The sequence below is a fragment of the Puntigrus tetrazona genome, chromosome 17 (genome assembly GCF_018831695.1).
Source record: "Puntigrus tetrazona isolate hp1 chromosome 17, ASM1883169v1, whole genome shotgun sequence".
NCBI lineage: Eukaryota > Metazoa > Chordata > Actinopteri > Cypriniformes > Cyprinidae > Puntigrus > Puntigrus tetrazona.
Genome location: NC_056715.1, coordinates 19082123 through 19103690, shown reverse-complemented (window position 1 = coordinate 19103690; position 21568 = coordinate 19082123). Strand labels below are relative to the sequence as shown.

Here is a 21568-nt window from a genome sequence, read left to right as displayed (position 1 = left end):
GATTTATAAACGAATAAAGGTACTTTAAAATCCATTCTAAATGTTACTGGAAGCCAGTGTAAGGACCTGAGGACTGGTGTGATATGCTGAGAATTTCTGGTTCTAGTCAGAATCCTGCCAGCAGTGTTCTGGATGAGCTGCAGCTGTCTAATGTCTAATCTTTTTTGGGAAAGCCGTTACATTGTGGAACCTGAATCTGGTCAAAAGTGTTTAAAACACATAATTTCTTTTGTAGTATTGATTTCTGCATTGTAAATGTGTATATTAAAGTCACCCGCTATAGCAAAACAGTCAACCTTGAGGAAATCCTTCTGTGAATTCTCCAGTGAAGTCTGGAGAGTATTTTGGAGGTCTATAAATAATGATAAACAGTGGAGCTCCTTACAGCACAATCCACAGATATTCAAAAAAGTCCACAACTCTACTAGACCTCTGAACATGTCCTTTGGTTTCTGGTACCAAGACATTAGCAGCAGATCCTTTAAGTCCTTCAAGTTGTGAGATGTGGCCTGTATGACAGGATTTGTTGGTCCATCACATCCCATGTATGCTCAGTCAGACTGAGATATGGAGAATTCCTTGAAACTCTTTGCCATGTTTTCTCAATCCACTCCTGAAAAGAATTTGCAGTATGCACAAAAGTCAGCAGTCTTTAGCTAGGTGGCACATGTCAAACTAACCTTCATATAAATGCCAAGAACCATGTTATAAAGGCTGAACATTGCCCAGACCCAGATAACACTGCCTCCACTGGCCTGCCTTCTCCAGCTGAACAATTCACACACAGGCCATCACTAAGTTTAAAAGAAAACATGATAACAATAACAATATTTTAATATAAATATACTTTATTACTGTAGAAATACTCAAGACCATTTAAGAACACAGTCAACCTATATTTCCTTATTGGATTCATGTTTCATCTGCCATAGTTTCTCATTTTTGCTAATGTTAATCTTTTTTAAAGTTGTTCCTAATGGGAAAATATCTACATTCTTATACAGTTTTGATGTAAGCATTTTAGTTACTTTATGGTGGAAGGTTCAGTTAGCATTAGAGTTAATGAAGAAACACCACAGTTTCATTTTTAGCTTCATTTGTAGTTGTGGGACATTCATTGATCCCAAATAAACTTACCAAGACATAAACCAGACTGTTTACAGCACTGGGCAAGAATGACTCAGTGGAATGTGCTGTATGTATCACATAACAGCTTCTCGTACCAATCAGGAATGTTTCTCTTTTTCTAAAGAGTAATACACATGATTGAAAGTTTCTCTGCACTGGTATTGAAGAATATATTTTAAATATTCTTTTTCCCCCAAATAAAGATATTCCTTAGTCATTCAATCTATAGAAATTCTGTATTTTTGTACCGTCTATTCATCAAAATGGATTAGAATATAAAAAAAGAACAATAATATGATGCAGCATGACTGTTTTCAATAATTAAATATATATATTGAGCAGCAAGTCAACATAAAAGACCATGTGACACTGAGAAACAACAGAAAAAAGTTATTAATTAACTTAACTTATTTATAAATCATACATTTTCATAATGTGTTAATTTTTTTGAAATACACAGAATAATATTTTACAGTATTTTACAGTCTTAGTAAAATGTATTTTATAGACACCAAACTCTCGACTGGTAGAGTGGGATTTTCATTTCTCCGACATTTCAAACAAATCCAAAACAAATACTGATATATTTTCTTATGCTTGTTCGTCTCGTCTTTCTTTAGAGGCGCTGGTGGTGCTGTGAGTCTCAGAAAGCAAAGTTGATGTTCTAAGTGCAGCTTTTCATTTAACAAAACAAAAAGCGAGAGTACAAGACAAAAAAGGACAGTGAACTTAAATTAAACCAAGAACTATGACTAACTACAATTACAGCTTTAAAACACACACACACACACACACACACACACACACACACACACAAGACCTGACTAAGATTAAAGAGAAAATACACACAAAAAACAAACAGGGAAACAAGACTGATTAAAAAAACACTTGGATACAATAACCATTGACAGGAATAGAAAACATGAAACAAGATCTTCAAAGTAAAAAAAATCATGCACAGAATTACAAAATAAGATACAGACAGGAACGAAACTTAAAACATGAAACAAGGATCAACAAAAATGCTACAGTTGGCATTGTTCTATATATCGTTGACAGCGCATCTAGGATGGAGATAGAAAGATATTGAGAAGGAAGCCTGTTGCGTGATGGGTGGCAAACAGATGTATTTCCACAAAACGATTGCCTAGTTTCTCATAGACTATATGGAAGAGCACAAGAGCGTTTTTGAGAATCAGTCATGTCAGCAGATATATTATAGAGGAAAAAGCCTAAGAAGTGAGGTAAGAACTGAGGGGCGAAAGGAGAATGTGAGAAGAGATGGAAATCTCTCTTCTGACTGTAACTGTGGATGAGTGGGAGGAACGAGGGAAAAAAAGTGAATGGAAATGTGGAGAGGTTTACCAGAGGTTGTTATGGAAGGGGGTCGGAGGCAGTTTCCTGTAAACATGAAGCTGAGTTCATTTCACACCAGTGAGTAACTGGGGATCGTGAGACAGGAGATGGTGAAGTAGCCTAAACACGCTGAAGTCTCAGGTCGGCGTGCTGAATTTTCCAAGAAAGAAGAGTGAGTTGCTGTCTTTTGAGAAGAAACGGAAGAAAGTGTCCAGTTGATTGCGGTATGTGCCCGTAGGAGGCAGCCGATGACCACAAGGCGGTGAAAATGTCCGGTTTTCGAGCTACAAGTCACAAATACTAGCAAAGACTTGAACGTGTGTGTGCTCGTGTGCATGGTTTATGAGAACACAAATTTGTTTAATGACATGGGTAAGACAGAGGTATTACTAAGTGAAGGTGACACTTTTGGTGAAAAAGGACGAGTCAAAAAGGGACATAGTGTGGTTTTCTTGTTGTTGTAGATTTTTTATAAAAAAATCTATCTATCTATCTATCTATCTATCTATCTATCTATCTATCTATCTATCTATCTATCTATCTATCTATCTATCTGTCTGTCTGTCTGTCTGTCTATCTGTCTGTCTCTACCTAACTGTCTCTGTCTTAAATGACTTTTTAAGGATTTGTCGAGCCAACATCAAAGTTTATGTTGAGCTTTCTTTTTCCTAGTTTTATAATAAAACATCTATTTTTGGCAGGAAGGTTTGATTAGTCATTTCAATCAGATGAATCAGTCGTACTGATAAAGCAGACTCATATATGGTCATTCTTTCCATGAGAAAGTGAGGAGATATTCTCCAGTGGGAGCTGACAGCAGGCACCGGGTCTTAGGAAATCCTATGCCATTCACGTGACATTATCTCATACTCATGATGATGAAAGCAGCTGTGTCTAACTTTCTGTCTGACAAAGCACCAACCGAAGATAACCATTAAAAATGTTGTCACCTCTTGGCTATTTTCTAAACGGTTTTCCTTTAAACGGGAGCGGTAAACACGGGAATGCCGTGTTGTGGAATGATTCAAGGTTTAATGATTAAAACATTACTATATGACTTTCGCGCCATCATCAAAATGTCACATGGTTTAGAAAAATGCAAAAAATTAACAAAAATGTTCAACGAGCAAGTCAAGGAGCGATAGAAGTCATTTAACGTCATCTTAAATGTTTTTCAGATTAAAGGGTTTATTTTTACGATATACTACACAAAAATGTCAGTTTTGTCTGTGTGTCGCACTGAGCATTTTAGTTATAGATTTCAATACAACCCAGCACTGGGTAAAATATGTGATTGGGCTCTTTTGACACAGCAGTTGGATTTAAAGTTAACCCAACCTTCTAGGTAGTAACAAAAATGCAGGGTCAAAAGAACCAATAACTGGGTTGGTCCAAATTTTACCCAATGTATAGGTTGTATTGAACACAGAATCTTCCTATTGCTCTTTTACGGCAGCTGTGATTCCTTTCCGGTAACGAGAACTGCGTCCGGAGACGCTTTGGGAACGCCTTCTGCGTGACCACGCTCTGAATCTGCTGTAGAATCCGTCCAATGGACGGGCGCGACGTCAGGGCGGGTGACGTCAACAACCAGGAAAGTATAAAGGCACTTGCAGCAACCCGGCGTTAGCTTTTTGTCGTTCAGACCTTAAGCGCTTTCTGTGTCTCTGTTTGTTTGTCCGTGAGTCTTATTTGGTGTTGTTTGTCTAAAGAAAACGAATTCAAGAAGCACGTTATTGTATCACACAAACATGAATAAAAGTAAGGCTAAGGGCGTATGTAAAGGCAAGCCACGCTTGTTTAAGCCGTGTGTTTCCTTCCCCTTGCCCTCGCCACATCACGGGCAAAGATTCACACGAGCTTTGCGTGGCTTGCCCGGGAGCGGAGCACGCGGCGGCGGCTCTTGAGGGGTCTAATTGCCCTCGTTGTGAGCGTCTGCCGCTGCGAACGCTCCGCTCCCGAAAAGCTCTCTTTGAGGAGGGAGCTTTTAAAAGCGAGGACTCGCGGCTGCCGAGGCAGCGCGGCGTGCGAGTTCGTAGTGCTCGCTGTGCGATCTGCGTGACGAGGAGATGTAGAGCTTATTTTCCTCCTCTCACGCCAGATCATTAGCCCGCCCTGAGAATGAAACTCGTGGTAAGAAAGATCGTCCCGCGGATTCCTCTCGTCGTCCGAGCCGCCCCAGTCAATTGATTATGAGGAGCTGTTGGAGGTGGTTACTCGTGCCATAGCTAAATTAAATATTGATTGAACGGCCGAGAAACAAGCCGAGCCGCAGAAAAGCAAGCTCGTTGAGCATTTTTTGCGTGCTTGGCTGCCACCTTCACGCCGGAGCCTGCGGTTCTTCCCTGATTTAAATAACGAGGTATGTGCTCAAAACCATTCTCGGTGATTTATTATGGCAATGCGGCAGGTTTAAATGAACACGGTTACAGAGCGATGCCGAAGGTGGAACAGACGCTTGCAAGCTGTCCTCTGGTATGGCATCGTCCTTAAAGGCTCCAGCCTTGGCTATGAGCGTAGAGGTTGTACGCTAAGGCTTCGTAGGCAAGGCCGGAGCCTGTAAGGACGGTACTCGGCAGCAGGTCAAGCCGGTGCATGCCTGCACACGATGGCTGTACGGCAGGCTTACCAGGCTGACCTGCAGGCGTTTCATCCTTCTCCCTTTCGGGAGCCTAACCAGCAAAAGCTGAACTGTGTGTGTCCCGTGCGAGCACTGGACATGTGCGTTCACAAGGCAGCCTTGTGGAGAAGGTCGGACCAATTGCTTGTGTGCGTTGGTCCACCTAAGAGAGGTCAGCCTACTTCTAGATTGACCATCAGTAGGTGGATTGTCGAGACAGTCACGACTTGTTTAGAGTCCTCTGGTCTCCCCTCGCCGATGGGAGTCAGGGCTCACTCCACAAGGGGTATGGTGGCCTCTAAGGCCTATTTGGCTGCGGGTTGGTCCTCCCACCTCTAACTTCGTCCGGTTCTACGGCCTAGATGTCGGATGTCAGGGTCATCAGTCCCAGGTCTTCATGACTATGAAGCTAACGCCAGCTTTGCCGCACGTGCCTTTATACTTTATACTTTTTATACTTTCCTGGTTGCTGACGTTACCCACCTTAATGTCGCCCCCTTCCATTGGAGGGATTCTACAGCAGATTCAGAGCATGGTCACTCAAGGCATTCCCAAAGCGTCTCCGGACACAGTTCTCGTTCTCTCAAGGAACCATGGTTATATTCATAACCTGTATACGGTTTCCTACAGTGGCCCAGTAGTGCACAACACAAAGAAATCTACACATAGTCCACAACACAATGAAACAGAAACAAACTGCAACACAAACAACATCAGCCAACCTGGTCTTGAAAAATACGTACCTCTGTGCACTTTTTACGTACCTTAAGTTTCAAGTTCTGTAGGTAAAGTCTGACAATTTTATTACGTTGATATAGGTTTCTATTGTGATTCAATATCTGTGTAAAGTTGCTAAAAGTAAATGCTCTATTGTGTTGGAAATATGCCTTGCACCAAATCCAACCCTAAACCTACCCGATAGTGTTAACAAACACAAAACTGATTTAAAATGCTAATGTTCATGCTAATGTTCAGCTTCCTTTATACACAGATTTTCCCTGTTTTGTCAAACTTTGTTGAATTGAAACTGCACGATTTTAGCCCTGAATTTGACTCTCAGACAAGTATTGAGATCTTATTTTCTTATTCTTCTTTTTCTGCTGTCCTCTCGAGTAAATCTATGTACTCCATGATCTACCAATATGTACTTGATGGTAAAGTGCACAAAAAACTGCACAGGTACCTTTATGCCACGAGGCCAGGTAAAACAATTAAGATGGACACAATGGACACAAGCCACAATGCAATGAAATTAGCACAACACAGTGGAATTAGCACAAAACAATTTGTCCAATGCGTTATGTTGTGCCTTTTTCGTTTTTGTTGTGCACTACTAGGCTACGCCTCAGAGGCAGCTTTTGTACCTTTATTTTTCAGAGTGTACTGCTGTAGCTGTGTACAATAAACTAACTAAAAAAACAAAGTAATGAATAATAGAAATCGAATCAAAACTAAACATTTATTTTAAGGTCTTGTTTTGAGAACCTTGCTGCAGTAAAACTGTGACTAATAAAACTAATAATTTCTATTCCTTTTGGCTTCAGAAAGGTCATCACTGATCAAAGACCCTTGACATCGGTCAACACTCAGTGGAGTATTGCAGCCAACATTGGAAGGGCAATACAGCATTAAATTGGTTGCGTTGTAAACTTGGCCTACTGGACCGAACAACATGATCAGGGGCCAAGATGGCTAATGTTCAGATGGAATCCCAGCTGATTCAATTATACTGCGTGAAACAATGAAAGCATTTGTGTTTAGGGTTACAACCTGTTGGCTTACTGTAACGCTACAAACCAGCTACAACTTATCTGTGTGAATGAAACCTCATTAAATCTCTATTAAACCTGCCTTTATTAAAGCCTTATTTAAACAGTTAATAGCGCCCATGCCTCCGTGTGCCACTGAAGTAGTCCAATGTCTCAAAGACTCAGGCATATGTTGTTATTTACTGAAAACTGCAGCTCACTGGTGCTCAGTTGTGCGGCCAATCAAATAATTCAAAAATGCCATGTGACAGAATAATTCCTTGGCTGCTGACGGCGCTGATTGGCTGATGGCATCCATGTAAAAGGCAGGAAAATCCATTTGTGTCATCTGCCACATTACATAATTCATAAGGAAATCATCGAAAATCAGCACTACTGTGGGCACACTTTTATAGGATGTCTATTTCCAGTGCCTTTTATTATCAACGGTTCCATCATCGCTTTCAGAGAACAATGTGCAAATGAAGCCGCTGCCATGGAACATAATCAATTCCATAAACCAAAGCAGTACACTCATTATATATTGTTAAAATGAAGTAAATGCCCTTCTTTGGATTATGCCAAAGGAATAAAAACACATTTCCTCTGAGATTGTCATTCAGTAAATTGTACTTCTTGGGAGCTATATGAGAGCGCTCCAAAAATTGAGCTCATGCAATACGCAAGTTACAGAAGGCCAAAAACCGTCAAGGGAAAACTCTGTGCTGACCTCCTAACGTCAAGCAGCGTGGTTCAGATTCTGCACTTGAAACTGAAAAAACGTAACGAGAGAGGGGAGAGAAGGAAAAGTCCTTTTTGAGAGTTGATTGACTGTATGCCATGGCCTAGTTATTGACTTCCCATTACTCCCTCAATTATCTCACAGCTCCATCAGCGTTCAAAAGCAGAACAACAGAGCGGCGGCCACAAAATGACCAGCTCGCACCAGATTCATTTAGCAGAACCACACTGTAACATTTTCCATTTGGCAGACAGATGAGGAAAGCTGTTATGGGTAATTTTGTTATGATGCAGACTTATCAGTGCACAAACATATTATCATAGCCTACTCGATAACATATGGGCACCGGGGATAAACTTGAATGTATCATTTTTAATAACCAGAGAAGTCTAAGGACTAGAAGTGATATACAGCTGCCTCAAAATGTTTTTGGATGCCTGCAATGTTTGATTTGACAACACATAAAATCAGAAACTGCACTGGAGACTGATAAGACGTCTCTCGGAATAATAAATGGTGCTAGTTTTTGCCAGTTACTTATTAGTTTTGAATAAAACTAATTTGCTGGAGTGCATTTGACAGTATAGAAGATACAATAGATTATAGTTCAATGACATTAACACCAAATTAAAAGCAGCTGAGCAAATTTTGGGAAGATTAAAATAGAGCATGACTATAGTCCTGGGCTCCTTGAAAAAAACATTTTAAAACTATACAAACAGAGAAGACTATATAACTGTGATGGCATAAAATTAAACAATGAATCTTTTAGAGACAGACCAATTCAAGTCCTAATTACCACGTTTATGGCATATGGGAAAATGTCTGGGATATCATTTTTTGAACATTATTGAACAATGTGTTTGACAACAATAATAGCTACCAAGACAGCATGACATCATCTGGGAAGTTAAAAAAAATAAAACAAATAATAAAATCCCACCACCACAAAAAAAGTGCATTTTCCATGTTTGCAGTTGACCAATGAGCTCCAAGTTTCTCACATAAATGTTGAAGGCCTCCCAAAAGGCATATAATGTCTAAACCAAACAAAGTAGAGGTCTGCTGCTTAATAGCTCTGAATCTTTTCTTGCCTTATAAGGGTGATATCCAACCGTTATGCAGATTTATTTGGAAAACGGCTTTCTCAATATGAACAGAAAATGATTGGAGGGGGTTTATATTTACATACGAGACAATGAGCTTAAATTTAATGACTTGGATCAGTTAAGATAAGTCTGCTGTGCAAATATGAAGGAATTATCTAAATCATATTCTCACTGGAGTTATTTGATACTTTTACTGGTTAGTTATTTTACCGGTCTTTATTTTTGATTATGTATCGCACCGTGTTGTGTTTCAGGGTTCAAGGAAATGTCTGCAGGCTTAATGGATAATATCCTGGCTGAAAATTACCAGTGCCTACAGGTTTTTTCTTATGGTGTAACACGAAACATCTTGTAGGGGCAGTTTATTATCCCAAAATGATCATGGCTGTGTTTGTCAAAAGTGTCGTAAGCCTAAGTTGAGCGCTGAACCATTTTCACCAATGAAGCTGCGACTGACTTTGGATGATTTCGGGAAACGCAGCCCTGGTCTGAATCTAAAGAAGTTTAGGTTTAAAAGAAAAATTAAACACATCTCTTCCATCTACGCTTGAACCTTTTAACACTTCACCCTCTCTGTTCTATCTGTTTGTTTTTTTATGTATAATATTTTTCATTAAAAAAATAATTTGCACTCCTATCCTATTTCTAATCTAATTATTCGTTTTCATATTTTTGGAAAACAACACTTCTAAATCAAGCAGAAGTGATTTATATCGCTGTCAAAACTAAATATATCAAATGCTGTTTAGATTCCCAGAGATACTGGGATATTATGGTGCCCTCATGCTTTTCCATGATTCACCCACGATGCCGTGATTAAAGTCAAAGGAATTTTCCACAGACTGCCAGCTGGGTCAAACCTGCCATGGCATGACCACACAGTTTCTATTTTATCCCTTTAGTTGAAAAGATCCACAAGGACAAGCCGTGTGAAACGCAACGTGAAACGTCTGTAATGCGTGTTGAATATTAACAGGTCAATGTAATTCAGCTAGTTTTGTCTATTTTGCAAGTACGTAAGTGAGCATTGTTTGCCTGTGTTGAGGTTTTTGGTGTGTTGCTAGGCAGAATCTAGGGTGTTGGTTGCCTATGATGTTGTGGTCCCTGTTTGGTCATTATAAATGTTTGTGATTTTATTATTTTTTTTTGTCTGCGGAATGAAATCTGACCTATTACAAGAGACCTATTACTGATACAAGACAAGAGGAAAAGTGCTGTTCAAATCATAACCCTATTTGCAGTACGATCAGCTCTAGTCTCTGAGATGGGTTGTGAGGGCACGTTCTGATAATGCCTGGGTTCTCATCTTAACGTCACGTCTTAAAATATTTTGATATTTTCAGATATTTTGGCTGCAGGTTTGTCATTCCTTTCTCAATCAGTGCACACCATCAGTAATGAGACATGGCTTGATGCAATCTGATAAGATGATCATATGCAACAAGATGCTCAAACCTGACATCAGACTTCTGACAAATTTCCTAAAGCCATGTGTATGTATATATTTGTGAATATCTCGTAACTTCTAGGAGCGCATTCACCGTTTTCCCTTTATTTCTCAGCATATTTCTATTTTAAACAAATGTTCAGCTGTACATTTACTGCCACTGAAAGAAACAAGGTTGTACTGGAGGACTGTCTTTAAAACAAACTGACGCAAAAAGGCTTGGTAGTTTGCCACCAAATGCTGGTGTGTTGTTATAGACGAACATATTTTCTTTCAGAATCTTGGCTAAGGGATAAACTTCATTTCAAACACACACTGTGAATATTATGTCTTTTTGTGACCAGAATTTGTAAACTGACTGAACTCCCACCTAGTATCTTTATTTTTTTTAGTGGTAGCGCGTTTCTGAGCAGTGCTCATCCCTCAGGAACGTGTTAGATTGTGAATGAATTATCTGTGCCGTGCTCTATTCTATTCTATTAAAACCACGCGATGTAAACGCTACGTTATATGCATATTTGTTCAGTCTGAAACCATTACACGAAACGTTTTGATTGTATTTTATTAAAACAGAACGAGATTGGATTGATTGATATATGCCTTTATTTATTGTTTCACCAGGCTGTTCTCCATTTTGATCCATCGTTTCGTTTGATGGACTAGATCTTCTTCACATGCTGCGACTGCAAGAAAAGGCATAAGTCCCATAGCAGATGTAGACAGGTGGTGCTAGAGGAGGTGGAGGGTTTTTTAGAAGACCTTTGATTTTCATTGAATCAGCAGAGGTTAACCAGCTTGTGCCGTTTAGTAAACGTTGTGATTGTTTGCAGACCGCGTGTACAAGACTAGAGTTTCACAACTGAACTACATATATAGCCTAAAGACGTGTTGCACATGCATGTTGTTCTGCATTTGAACACAGACCCCCAGTAATTACCCTTCAACTTAAACACACAATTATGGGATGTATAGTACTACAGTGTGGATGCGTAAACCCTGCTGCAGGAATTGAAACTTTGATTTGATAATCATCTTCTATGACATAATCTCCTGAATGACTAAACATTTTCCTATCTGGGTTTTAAAAGTATAATTACGCAATGTACTCCGCTTTTGTTTTATGAGTTAGAATGAAAAAAAGCAGTAGGTGAACTGATCAAAGTTAACCGCTTTCCTTTGAAACAGATGAAAGAGATGAGGAAGTGCGCTGAGGTATAGAGCGTTTTGTGGCAAATGCTTTTAAAGGATTTTTTTGAGTTTAGGTTTAAGATGGAGGAAAACAGCCCACATAAAACAATCAGCACTAATTGAGAGCACATGTATTAGAGGAAACACCATGAAAACAGGAGAGCCCTTGAGGGGCTTCACAGCTGCTAGAAAAAGCCAACAAACTGAGGATGTTGCTAGAGTTCCTGACGAAAACTGCATGAATAAATAGTAAGCAGTGCGAAGCAGATGTGGATTAGACGGTTTTTTATTGGGCTTTCCTATAAACTCCTGTTGCTTCGCTGGTTATAAAAAGACTTTTGAATTACTGATGGCTCTTAACCATTCCTTGAATAAAAGAAAGATTGATATTCTAGAAGCTGGAGCTTTCATTTTGGGGAAAAAAATACATATACACACACAAACACACACAAAGTGGAGGTGAGTGATTAGATCCTGATTAGATAATAAAAAAACTGGGTTATTAAAAGCTAGACATTTGTTCTGGGCGGTGGACAACAGCATCAAAGAGTATGAAAAGTAACAAAACAGTTTATTTAACAGTGTCGACGCAAGTATAATATCGTGAAACGTAGGATTGTGTAATCACTCCAGACAATTGGCTTGCCCCCTCTTTTCTCATTTATTCAGATCTCTCGATGTTTTGGCTGTTTGAGTGCGTTTCTTATCATTGAAGTTAGTTTCGATTCACAGCTCTGAATCCCGAAGTTACTGAAATACCATTTTAAATTTACTAATGAAAGAACAAACAACACAAGCAATTATACATTTTCAGTAGTTTTATTGAAAAATGCCTCTTCTGATTCAGAAATAAATAAGAACATAAGGCTGTGGAATTCACAATGTGCAATTCAGACATGAAGAAAACTATTCTATGTCCATAGACTTGCAACAAATTCCAACTGCATTTCAACTGATATCACTGGAAAAACAACTATATTCTGATTGTAAACGTCCTTCCTAAATATACAACACAGGCATGCAATTCTTCTTTTGGTGTGAGCTGGTATACAACAGATAAATATTGGGTTTAGGATAACAAAACAAAAGCCAGGTCTAAGAATTAAGGGAACCGTTTGCCATTTTCCTCGAGAGAAAATACAACAACACGTTGCGCGGCGGCAAACTTTTGAATGTGCAAGGAATCAGTTCTTAGTGTTTATAGGACATAGTACTGAACAGGAGTTTGTTACAAATACAAAATGCAGTTATGTTACAAGCGAAGACACATTGTGGAACCGTCGGCAGGCACACAGGTTTCTTACGAGGAAGTGAGAGTGTGCTAAATGTGCATATGAACAAGGCTTAATGTGGACTTTAATGCAGCTTTTGACAGTACAGAAGATACACGTTCACTCTGTTTCTATTCTTTTAGCTTCCTTTCTTGATAGCGATCTTTTTCCACGCTGGTTTCGTAAACCTGGTGACTGTGTCTCGATATCTTCCGACGGCTGGGCTGGTATGGGCACTATGTAGGTGTCGGGTTCTGGCTGGTAGGGGCCTGCTTGGAAATATTATTTGGCCAGCTGAGCATGTGCTTTTGGGTTCCAACATGTCATTTCAACTCGTCATTCATACATAGTGTTAATACTAAACAAAAAAAGTAATACAAAAAACTCCGAAAACTAAACCCATTTGGCGGTTGTCAACAACCTTGCGTTCGATTTGCCCCCCCCCCTCCCCTTAAACTATAACTAATCTAACATATGTGTATAAAAAGAATGCATTTGCTGTGAGGTATCATACAATTAGAGAAATCACAAAATCAAGCAATGAATGAAAACAAATAAAACTTCATGGTTGCATATACTAATGGCACACACTGCGCTTTGAACCTGAGCGTTGCCTACATGTGTCACCAAAGATGAAAACCACAAATGAAAATGAAACGTCAGCAAGAAGCAAGTTATCAGGCGCAAGCTTGACCACCGCTGTTAACCTGTTAACACTGCATCATCGATTAACATTTACAAGGCACAATTAGTTTATTTACAGTCATCTCACCCTCATAAAGAGCTACCACTGTGGAACACTGTTAACATAAACGCTCATTGTTAGTAGTTTCACATGCGTTCTCAGCGAAATGAAGCTCTTTCTTGCTGCTCTAGATGCAAACGGGCCACGTGTACGTAACCATCACTGGCTCCAGTATGATATAGTAGCGCTCAGCTGGTGTTAGTGGCAGTCCGGTCCTTTCTTTGGTTTGATTGGGGGTTTTTTTTGTTTGTTTTTGTTTTGTTTTTTTAAGAGTTGGCCAGCAAATATTCAGCAACCATATCCATGGTGGTTATCCTTATTAGCTCAGAGCGAGTGCTAATCTCGCTGACACGGGATGTGCAAGGGATCAGGCAGTCTAGATAGCAAACTACGCAAAACCTGAAATGGGTTAAAGATTGGGTTAGTTCATCTCAGTGGAAAAAAAGACTACCGTCAAAAGTGTAAAACATACAACTGTAAACATGCAATTCTTCATCGATTAGCTACATTGTTAAGCAAAGAGACAGCAATCGTATGATTTAGCCGCTTGTTTTAGAGCTCTGTTCCAAACCCCGCTGAGCTGCCTAGATAGACAGCATTATGTTGCCTCAACGAAACCACCTGGATTTGTCAAGATCTCATCATCAGTGAAAAAAGTTAACTGATCTAATTTTGTGTTTTTGTGATCTGCGATATTGGCATTTTATGTGAAAGAAAAACGTTGGTGTACAAACTGCCTTAATTATGCGCACTCAGTTTTTTGTTGGTTATACAAAGTTGATTGATTAAATATTAAATAAACTTAATTAAGTAAACAATCAATTGGTCAAAACAAACAAATTTTGGTGTGTAACTAATCATAGGGTACTTAAGTAATAAAAAAAAAATGGAATTATTAACGTTGCTATTAAGTTGGGACGCACCAATGTTTCGGTCAATAATTAGTTTCGGCCAATAAAAGAATGTGATTTTTATATCTAAAAATAAATAGCAATGGAATACAGCAGTTTGGGATTATTATAATAGTAAGCAAAATGCTAATGTAATTCTGAACAATATTTGAGAAATTTTGAACTGTGCATCCCTACTATTAAAACATACCTTCAATTATAATATGGGCCGCTAAATATGTATATAATAATGTGCCTCTGTATAAGTAATAGAATATATTAAACAAAGGTTTCTATTTATTTCCCTTAATAACAAATTGGCAGCTGCGCATGTTAGGTTTTAAAAATAATTACACATTGTTCACCTTCTCCTAATTTACCCAGGTGTGCGAAAGTGGAGAAAAAAATATATATTTACTGTATTACCAAATATTTCTGTGTTGTGTTGTTAGCTTAGCAACATGCTAACATCAAATGCCATTGGTTTTTAAATGATTTGAGGGTCCTGATTCGTTTAGAAGCCTAAACAAGACAGCTCACTAGGTTTTGGGACACAGCTCAAGATGATCTCTCAACCGTACTGTGCTTACCTGGATAACCCTGTCCGTTGTAAGGCATGCCTACACACTGTGAGGAGTCACAGTATCCTGGAGGTCCAGGTGGTCCTCTGACTCCGGAGCCACCCTGCCGCCCTGGTGGGCCACGGGGCCCCGCTGAGCCAGAGGGACCAGGGGGTCCTATCTGAGACTGCCCTGGTGGCCCTGGAAAAAAAACAAAACAGGCAGATGAGGTGTAAGAAAGCGTCCTTTACTTCGCCTCTAGGTTTTCACTGAAATTGATTTCTCTGAGCTCTGTAATTTAAATATTTTGACTGCTTAATTAAAAGGGAGAAGGGGTAAATGTGCACCCCCCAACTCTTTTCTGTCTAGACGGTATAAACCAAACTGGAATGCCGTCCCTCGGCTCTCACTCTCGTGCGCTCTGAAGTCAGCACATGTGTTGCCAATAAAGCCTCCGCAGAAAAAACAAGTCAAACTACAAACAGTGAGTCACCGCAAGCTTCCTCCTACTGTACGTATACGATCGCTGCGTATTTCATTCACTGAGAGCTCTTGGCATTGTTTGCACTGGGGAGACGTTTCCACGTCTTTATAGTTTTCGAGCTCCTGGAAATGCGTGGTTTCGCATTAGCAGACTGGATAGTAATTAAAGGCGTCCCCCGGAGAGAGTGCTGAATTGTGTTGCTGCAGTTGACATGGAGCCGATGCTTCATTCAGACTCTGGGATGAGCGAATCAGGAGAGACCGAGCTTAGAACCCAAAACATGTCTGTACAAATTCTCTCCAATAATAACAAGATTACTTGGGGCCTTGTGATCAGGGCTCAGCATGGAAACTACCACTTTGGCCAGCTTTGCTTCTTATAATAATGGAAGAGCCTCGTTTAATAAAAACGGAATTGTTTCCAGGTTTTCGTGTATCGGGAGGCCCGGGTGCAGATTCTGCATTGGCTTCCGCAGAGGCAAAGAAAACTCACATGATCTATTTGAGTGGGAACAAAGCTAGAAATTAATTGAGCTGAACAATAAACAAGAACGCAATTCATTTCATAAATCATGAACTGAACTGAATCAATACTAAACTAAATGAAAGCGAAGAATGAGACGTGGTTGATTCATAATTAGTAAGTAATGCAACACTGTCGCACTATTAACACTTGCAACATTGTTATAGTGAAGCTTGTTTTTGATAAAGCGCTATATAAATAAACTTGACTTGAAGAAAGGATAACGCCCTATATTTTATATTAACTGCTGTTACTATTTCCAAGGATTTGAAAAGTGACACCCGTGATTGATAACGTAAACCATGATCATATAAGATGAATATAAGATGTGACTGTCTGTGAAACTCTGAATTCAGTAACACCTACAAAATTAATCAAATAGAGACCTTGTATTTAATTTAATTCTTACAATTTTAGTAAAACAGATTTGTTCTGCACTCTAATAGCGTGCGCACACAGACTTAAAAATAGCTATTTCTAATAACCAAGCAATTTAGAAAAGATAAATAAATAAAACGAGTGATGAAATCCCATCAAACCAGTCAAGATGAAAATATTAATCAGTGAGTTTCTGGCAAGAGCTGTTGTGCAATTTTCTTTTCAGAATAAAAAAGCTCTCAAACTTCAAATTCAAATTATTTTTAAGTAATTTTATTATCCCTTTATAATAATCACTTTATTACAAACTTATGTTTAGGGACCAATTCTCAATTAGTTGCTTATGTGCAATTCTAGCATATTAGCTGTTTATTAGTACTTATGAAGCACATATTAATGTCTGCATGACAATATTTTAGATCCTTTTAACCCCATCTACCTTACTATTAATATTTTATTGTTACTATCAACAGAGAACTGAACCCCAAACTAAAGTATGATTGAAAACTACAGATTTTTAGTGGATCCAGCTCCTGGATCTCAATCCTTTCGAATTTCGGAAAGGCTAAAAGCAAACATAAACAGCGAGGAGAGAGGAAAACACCCTAAATATTTTTATATCTGGAAAACGATTCGTCTGAATATTGCTACAGGTCTATTGAGACAAATACTTCAGCTGACTAACTCCTAAGGTTCCCTTAATCCCAACTGTCACAACACGGTTTGATGAGGGGTTAGCGCATGCTCAAGCCAACCTATCCAAACAATCCAGAGGAAAAAGCTGTTCCTGATCGTTCGGAAAAACTAATGGCAGCAGTTGTGTAACAGGCCGTTCATGTCTTAATGATTCATCATTTTGCGCTAATGTTCATCTATCACGCTTAAATAGTCCCAGGATGAGAAACGCTGTGATACGGAATAACAATGTAAAAATCACAGTTGTTAAATAAATGTTAACGATAATTAGAATCGGTTCCATTAATCAGGAGGTTTTGGATAGACTGTGACCGAAGGTCTCGAAAAGGCAAGTGCGTGTACAAACTCTGGCTATAATTAGCAGTGAAATGGACTGGTTGAGATGAGGTGGTGTTAGGTTGCACAAAGACTTACCAGGAGGTCCAGGTAATCCTCTCTGTCCTCGAGTACCAATGCCTGGACTTCCTCTTTCACCCTTCTCTCCGGGCAATCCTAGGATGTTGAGGGTAAATGCATTAAATAATGCAAACCATATGTGTCTGATCGGCAGTAATGCCAAACGCTAAGTATATACATGAGGATGATTTTAGGGAAAAAAGGAATCTATTACAACCATATGCATTTGTTTCAGTTTTTGAAGCAAAATTAGTTGTGAACCCCCCCCCTTTTTAAAATAAACCTATAAATACACAAATACATTCAAAGCGTTTGAGCCCACCCTCAAATCTACACATAAAGATCTTGCCATCTTTAAGAAGACTTCTTCACACATAACCGCATACCTCTTTCTCCTGGAGAGCCAGGCAAACCTGGATTTCCTGGGAATCCGTTGGGTCCTGGCTGACCTGGCTCTCCACGGGGTCCCTGGTTGCCAGGTGGTCCTGGAGGTCCAGAAGGACCGGGACTATTACTCCTGTAGTTACTGGGGATCTGGTTCAGCATCATATCGATTCTGCTCATTTGTCCTACAAGCAAGTGAAACATTTTCTGTTTTAACATGAACAACACTTAATGCAGCAGTGACTGGACTATTTCTTATTTCGTTTTTTTCGGAAAACATTTTAAGGGCCTTACTGCTCACTAGTTGTTCGCAGACTTGTCTTGCTACAGAGCGCATCATATTCTGTGACGCAGTATCTCCCTGGAAAACAGACAACAGAACGTTCTTGATTAAAAAGGATTTTTCGGTGGCAATGTCCTGGTTCTTAATGGTTACTAGGGCATTGCAAAGTGGTTGCTAAGATATTGTAAGTGTTTACTAGGCTGCTCTGGGTGAGCAATGCAAATTGCATGAAAACTGTATTAAAGCGACACATACCCTTTCACCCTTCTCTCCTTTCATGCCAACAGGTCCCTGTGATTGACAGATTAGAAATGACGAGTCAGAAATCACCTACAGCTAGTGACCATATGTTTAGTTAGGCTGAATGGAACATATGTAATTATTTTCTATTGTATTCAATTCTATACATGTCTAAAATTAGCCAAATGTACATACCGGGAGACCAGTGTCTCCGGATTTTCCTGGTTTTCCTGTAATTCCTGGCATTCCAGGTGATCCTGGTGGTCCCTGAAATATTAATCTCATTAAGCATTACTCACATAAAACATAATTGCCATTCAGTTACTGACGAACAACCTGAATTCATAATATCAGCTCATTCACAATTAACACAAAGAACAAGAACCAAGGTAGCCTTGACATATAGAGCAGTGTGATTTTATTCATAGTTAGAAGAGTGCTATGTTTAGTGTTGCTTTTATATACATGCATATTTTACTGTTATTACTACAGTAAGTTCTAGTAACGTGCAACTACTTCTCCTTAAAATAGTGTTACCACAAAAAATTGTTTGATTATAGATAGATAGATGTGTGTGGACAGTTAAGGAAGAACAGGAAATATGATACATGTGCTGTACTGCAGATACATGACAGTCTCAAACTCATCAGATACTTGAAAGCTTTCACATTACATACCATTGGTCCCGATGGTCCTCTTGGTCCAGACGGGCCTTCATTTCCTGGTGGACCCTGAACAAAAACATATGCCATCATGAACTGTACAAGATGCACAACTAATAGCATTAGCAAAGATTCACTCAATATGGAGAAAGTTTAAAGACGCCCTTGAGATGGCCCAACACAACACGCTCAATTGCTCCAACAAGACAAGTAAGATAAAGATAAAACTGCAAACATGCACTTCTAAAGCATTTGAAGGTGTACTTAAACATCTCTTACCCTTGCTCCAGAAGGTCCAACAGGGCCGAGTGGACCTGCAGCGCCAACCGGGCCCTTGGAAGAAGGAAAAATCCTTAATGTCATTGGTCACACCGGTGGTTGTTTCAAAATACAGGTTTTAGTATCAAACAACTACTTAGCTGTTAGTGGATCAAACATGAGCAATTTCAAATACAGTCAGGATATGACTAAAGTCAACCTTTCCATGGAAGAGACGGAAGGTTGTGCTAAACCATATGAATACAAGCACAAATAAACTTCTTGCAAAGTAAAGGGCCTTCATCCTGTACAGCAATAAGTTGCTCCTGTCTGTGTATTTCTTTTGGAAGTCAAAAATAAAATGACGTTATGATGAAGGTGTTAGTAATCATTCTGCTGTAAAGCTGCGTGTTTTTAAGAGGACGTGAGTTGTGTCTGACGATTGTTTTTTAAGCATGAATGTAATCATAAAGCCATTTATCTGATAAACACATTAAATCTTCTAAATCCCACACTGCAGAAACCTTCCAGAATCCATTATGACACAATTTAAAAGCACTTAAAAACAGCTCAAACAAAAAAGCGCTTACCCGCTGTCCAGGTAAGCCTGGGTCACCGGGGTCTCCCTTAGGTCCAGGCCGCCCCTGGAAATGGAAGAAATGAGGCAAACATTCACACAGCTTTCTGTTACATGACATTGAATGGAATTTACATCTCAGCTGTATGTGAATGAGGGGTGAGGGGGCGACTGAGCACTGGCTCCAATAAATAAATGGGTCTGAAGCTTTCAGTCATAAATTGCACCCGCACTATACAGTACTGTAGCCAGACAGGTCCAGGAGTTTAATGTCCCAAGAAAGTGAAATAGAAGATATTGACTTTCCGTGAATAAAGTAGAAACTGGTGTCCCATAGCTTGTTTAAAAGCAAAAAGTAGGTAAATATAATATAACATAAAAACGGATTGTACATGTTACATAGTATTAAAAACATTAAATCTCTCACCCGTCCCCTTTAAATATATTAAAACTGGCATATCAGTTCATAAAATACAGGTATATTTGCAGAAAACTGCATTTTTTTGCAAAACTGTTTTTTTCTCAAATCATGTTTTTTATGATAATTTTAACCTAATATAACCCAAAATAACCCATAAAAAAGTAAATCTGTTTTTGTGAATGAACTCTTCATACAAGATTTATTATGACTGCCTAAGAATAAAAACATTTTTTTAAAGTTTTCAAATTTTATTTTAGTATTGTTTACATACTAAAATAGAATTTATTAATATTTGCTTGAATTAGCTTTTATTTTGACATTTTGTATTTTTCATTTTAGCTTAAATCTGACTAATTTTTGTATCCGTTTGTCATATATAGTTTTCATTTTTGTAATTTTAGTACTTGAAACATTTCAGTTCTAATTTTCAATTAACTTATTTTCCTATTTCGGTCTCAAGAAAAGCCTCAATGATGACCAACTATATTCTGTAAGGGGCAATACAAATTTGACAAATGGCAGTGAACAGAGTTTTGTGTTTTACTTACTGGTTCACCAGGAAGAGACAGTCCATTAGGGCCCTGTGGGCCTGGTGGTCCCATTTGTCCTGGCACACCCTGCTCTCCACGTGGGCCCATTGAACCCTGCAATTGCAATGAATGCGTTGAAGTCCTGTTAAATTATCCAGTTTTGGCATTCTGGAAAGAACTGCTGTCAGAAAAGGTTCCTCAATGGTATCGATGAAGGAACCTGTTCAACATCTACTCTATCTGACCTTTTGGCGTTCGTCAGCAGGTCATTTATAAACTAGAGATGAAGCAGGAAGATGAGCTTACCGTGGGGCCAGACTCTCCCCTTTCACCTCGTGGGCCTTTTGTACCAGGGCTTCCCTGGAAACACAAAGAACAAAGAAAAGAATTTCAGAGGATCCATTATTTTTATAAGACAAACTGTCAAATAGCTCTAAAGAGATTGGTGTCTCCAAGTTCTTTACTTCTGCTTTCTGACCTTTTAAGTGCATTCTCCCTAAAAGTCCATGAGTAAGTCACTAGTCATTAGCTCACGCTGTGCTGTTAGCCATCGCTAATCCCAGATGTTCAATCCATGCATAATGGTGTGGAGAGAAGAGCCTCTATAATCATATCCCTGTGCTTAATGTAAAGAGCAGGACTGAAATTACAGCACTGGGGCTTTGGGGAAAATATCCCGCTGTCCCTGAACTCTGGACCTTTTCGTCCTCGTCATGAGAAGTGAGATTTGCAGGGGTAGCACGATGACTTCAGAGACCGAGGAAATGTCACGGGGCTCTAATGATCTTACCTGAGGGCCCGCTGGGCCTGGAGGACCAACGCTGTCCTGAGCACATGTGCAGGAGTGAGGAAGAGCGGGACATTTGGCTTCATCTCTCTACAGAAAAGGAGAAATAAATCAAACCCTCTGAAAATGTTAAAGACTAAACAGAT

The 21568-nt window shown here is 39.2% G+C and overlaps 1 protein-coding gene across 5 annotated transcripts in view; it reads right to left on the bottom strand.

Moving 5' to 3' along the window:
* Positions 1–12141: 12141 nt before the first annotated feature.
* The window catches only part of col12a1a (collagen, type XII, alpha 1a), a 59659-nt gene continuing 50232 nt past the window's right edge, over positions 12142–21568 (bottom strand). For 3 of the 5 annotated variants that reach the window (XM_043262774.1, XM_043262778.1, XM_043262779.1), the window contains 13 exons: positions 21426–21512; positions 20942–20995; positions 20654–20749; positions 19698–19751; positions 19129–19182; positions 18865–18918; positions 18383–18454; positions 18203–18238; positions 17959–18025; positions 17667–17849; positions 17299–17376; positions 14835–15005; positions 12142–12881 (listed from right to left, as the gene is read on the bottom strand). In XM_043262774.1, coding sequence (XP_043118709.1) covers positions 12730–12881; positions 14835–15005; positions 17299–17376; positions 17667–17849; positions 17959–18025; positions 18203–18238; positions 18383–18454; positions 18865–18918; positions 19129–19182; positions 19698–19751; positions 20654–20749; positions 20942–20995; positions 21426–21512 — 1158 coding nt within the window. In that variant the 3' untranslated portion in view covers positions 12142–12729. Of the gene's footprint in view, positions 13754–14834; positions 15006–17298; positions 17377–17666; positions 17850–17958; positions 18026–18202; positions 18239–18382; positions 18455–18864; positions 18919–19128; positions 19183–19697; positions 19752–20653; positions 20750–20941; positions 20996–21425; positions 21513–21568 lie in introns of all 5 variants that reach the window. The other 2 variants (XM_043262776.1, XM_043262777.1) reach the window with 2 other exon arrangements.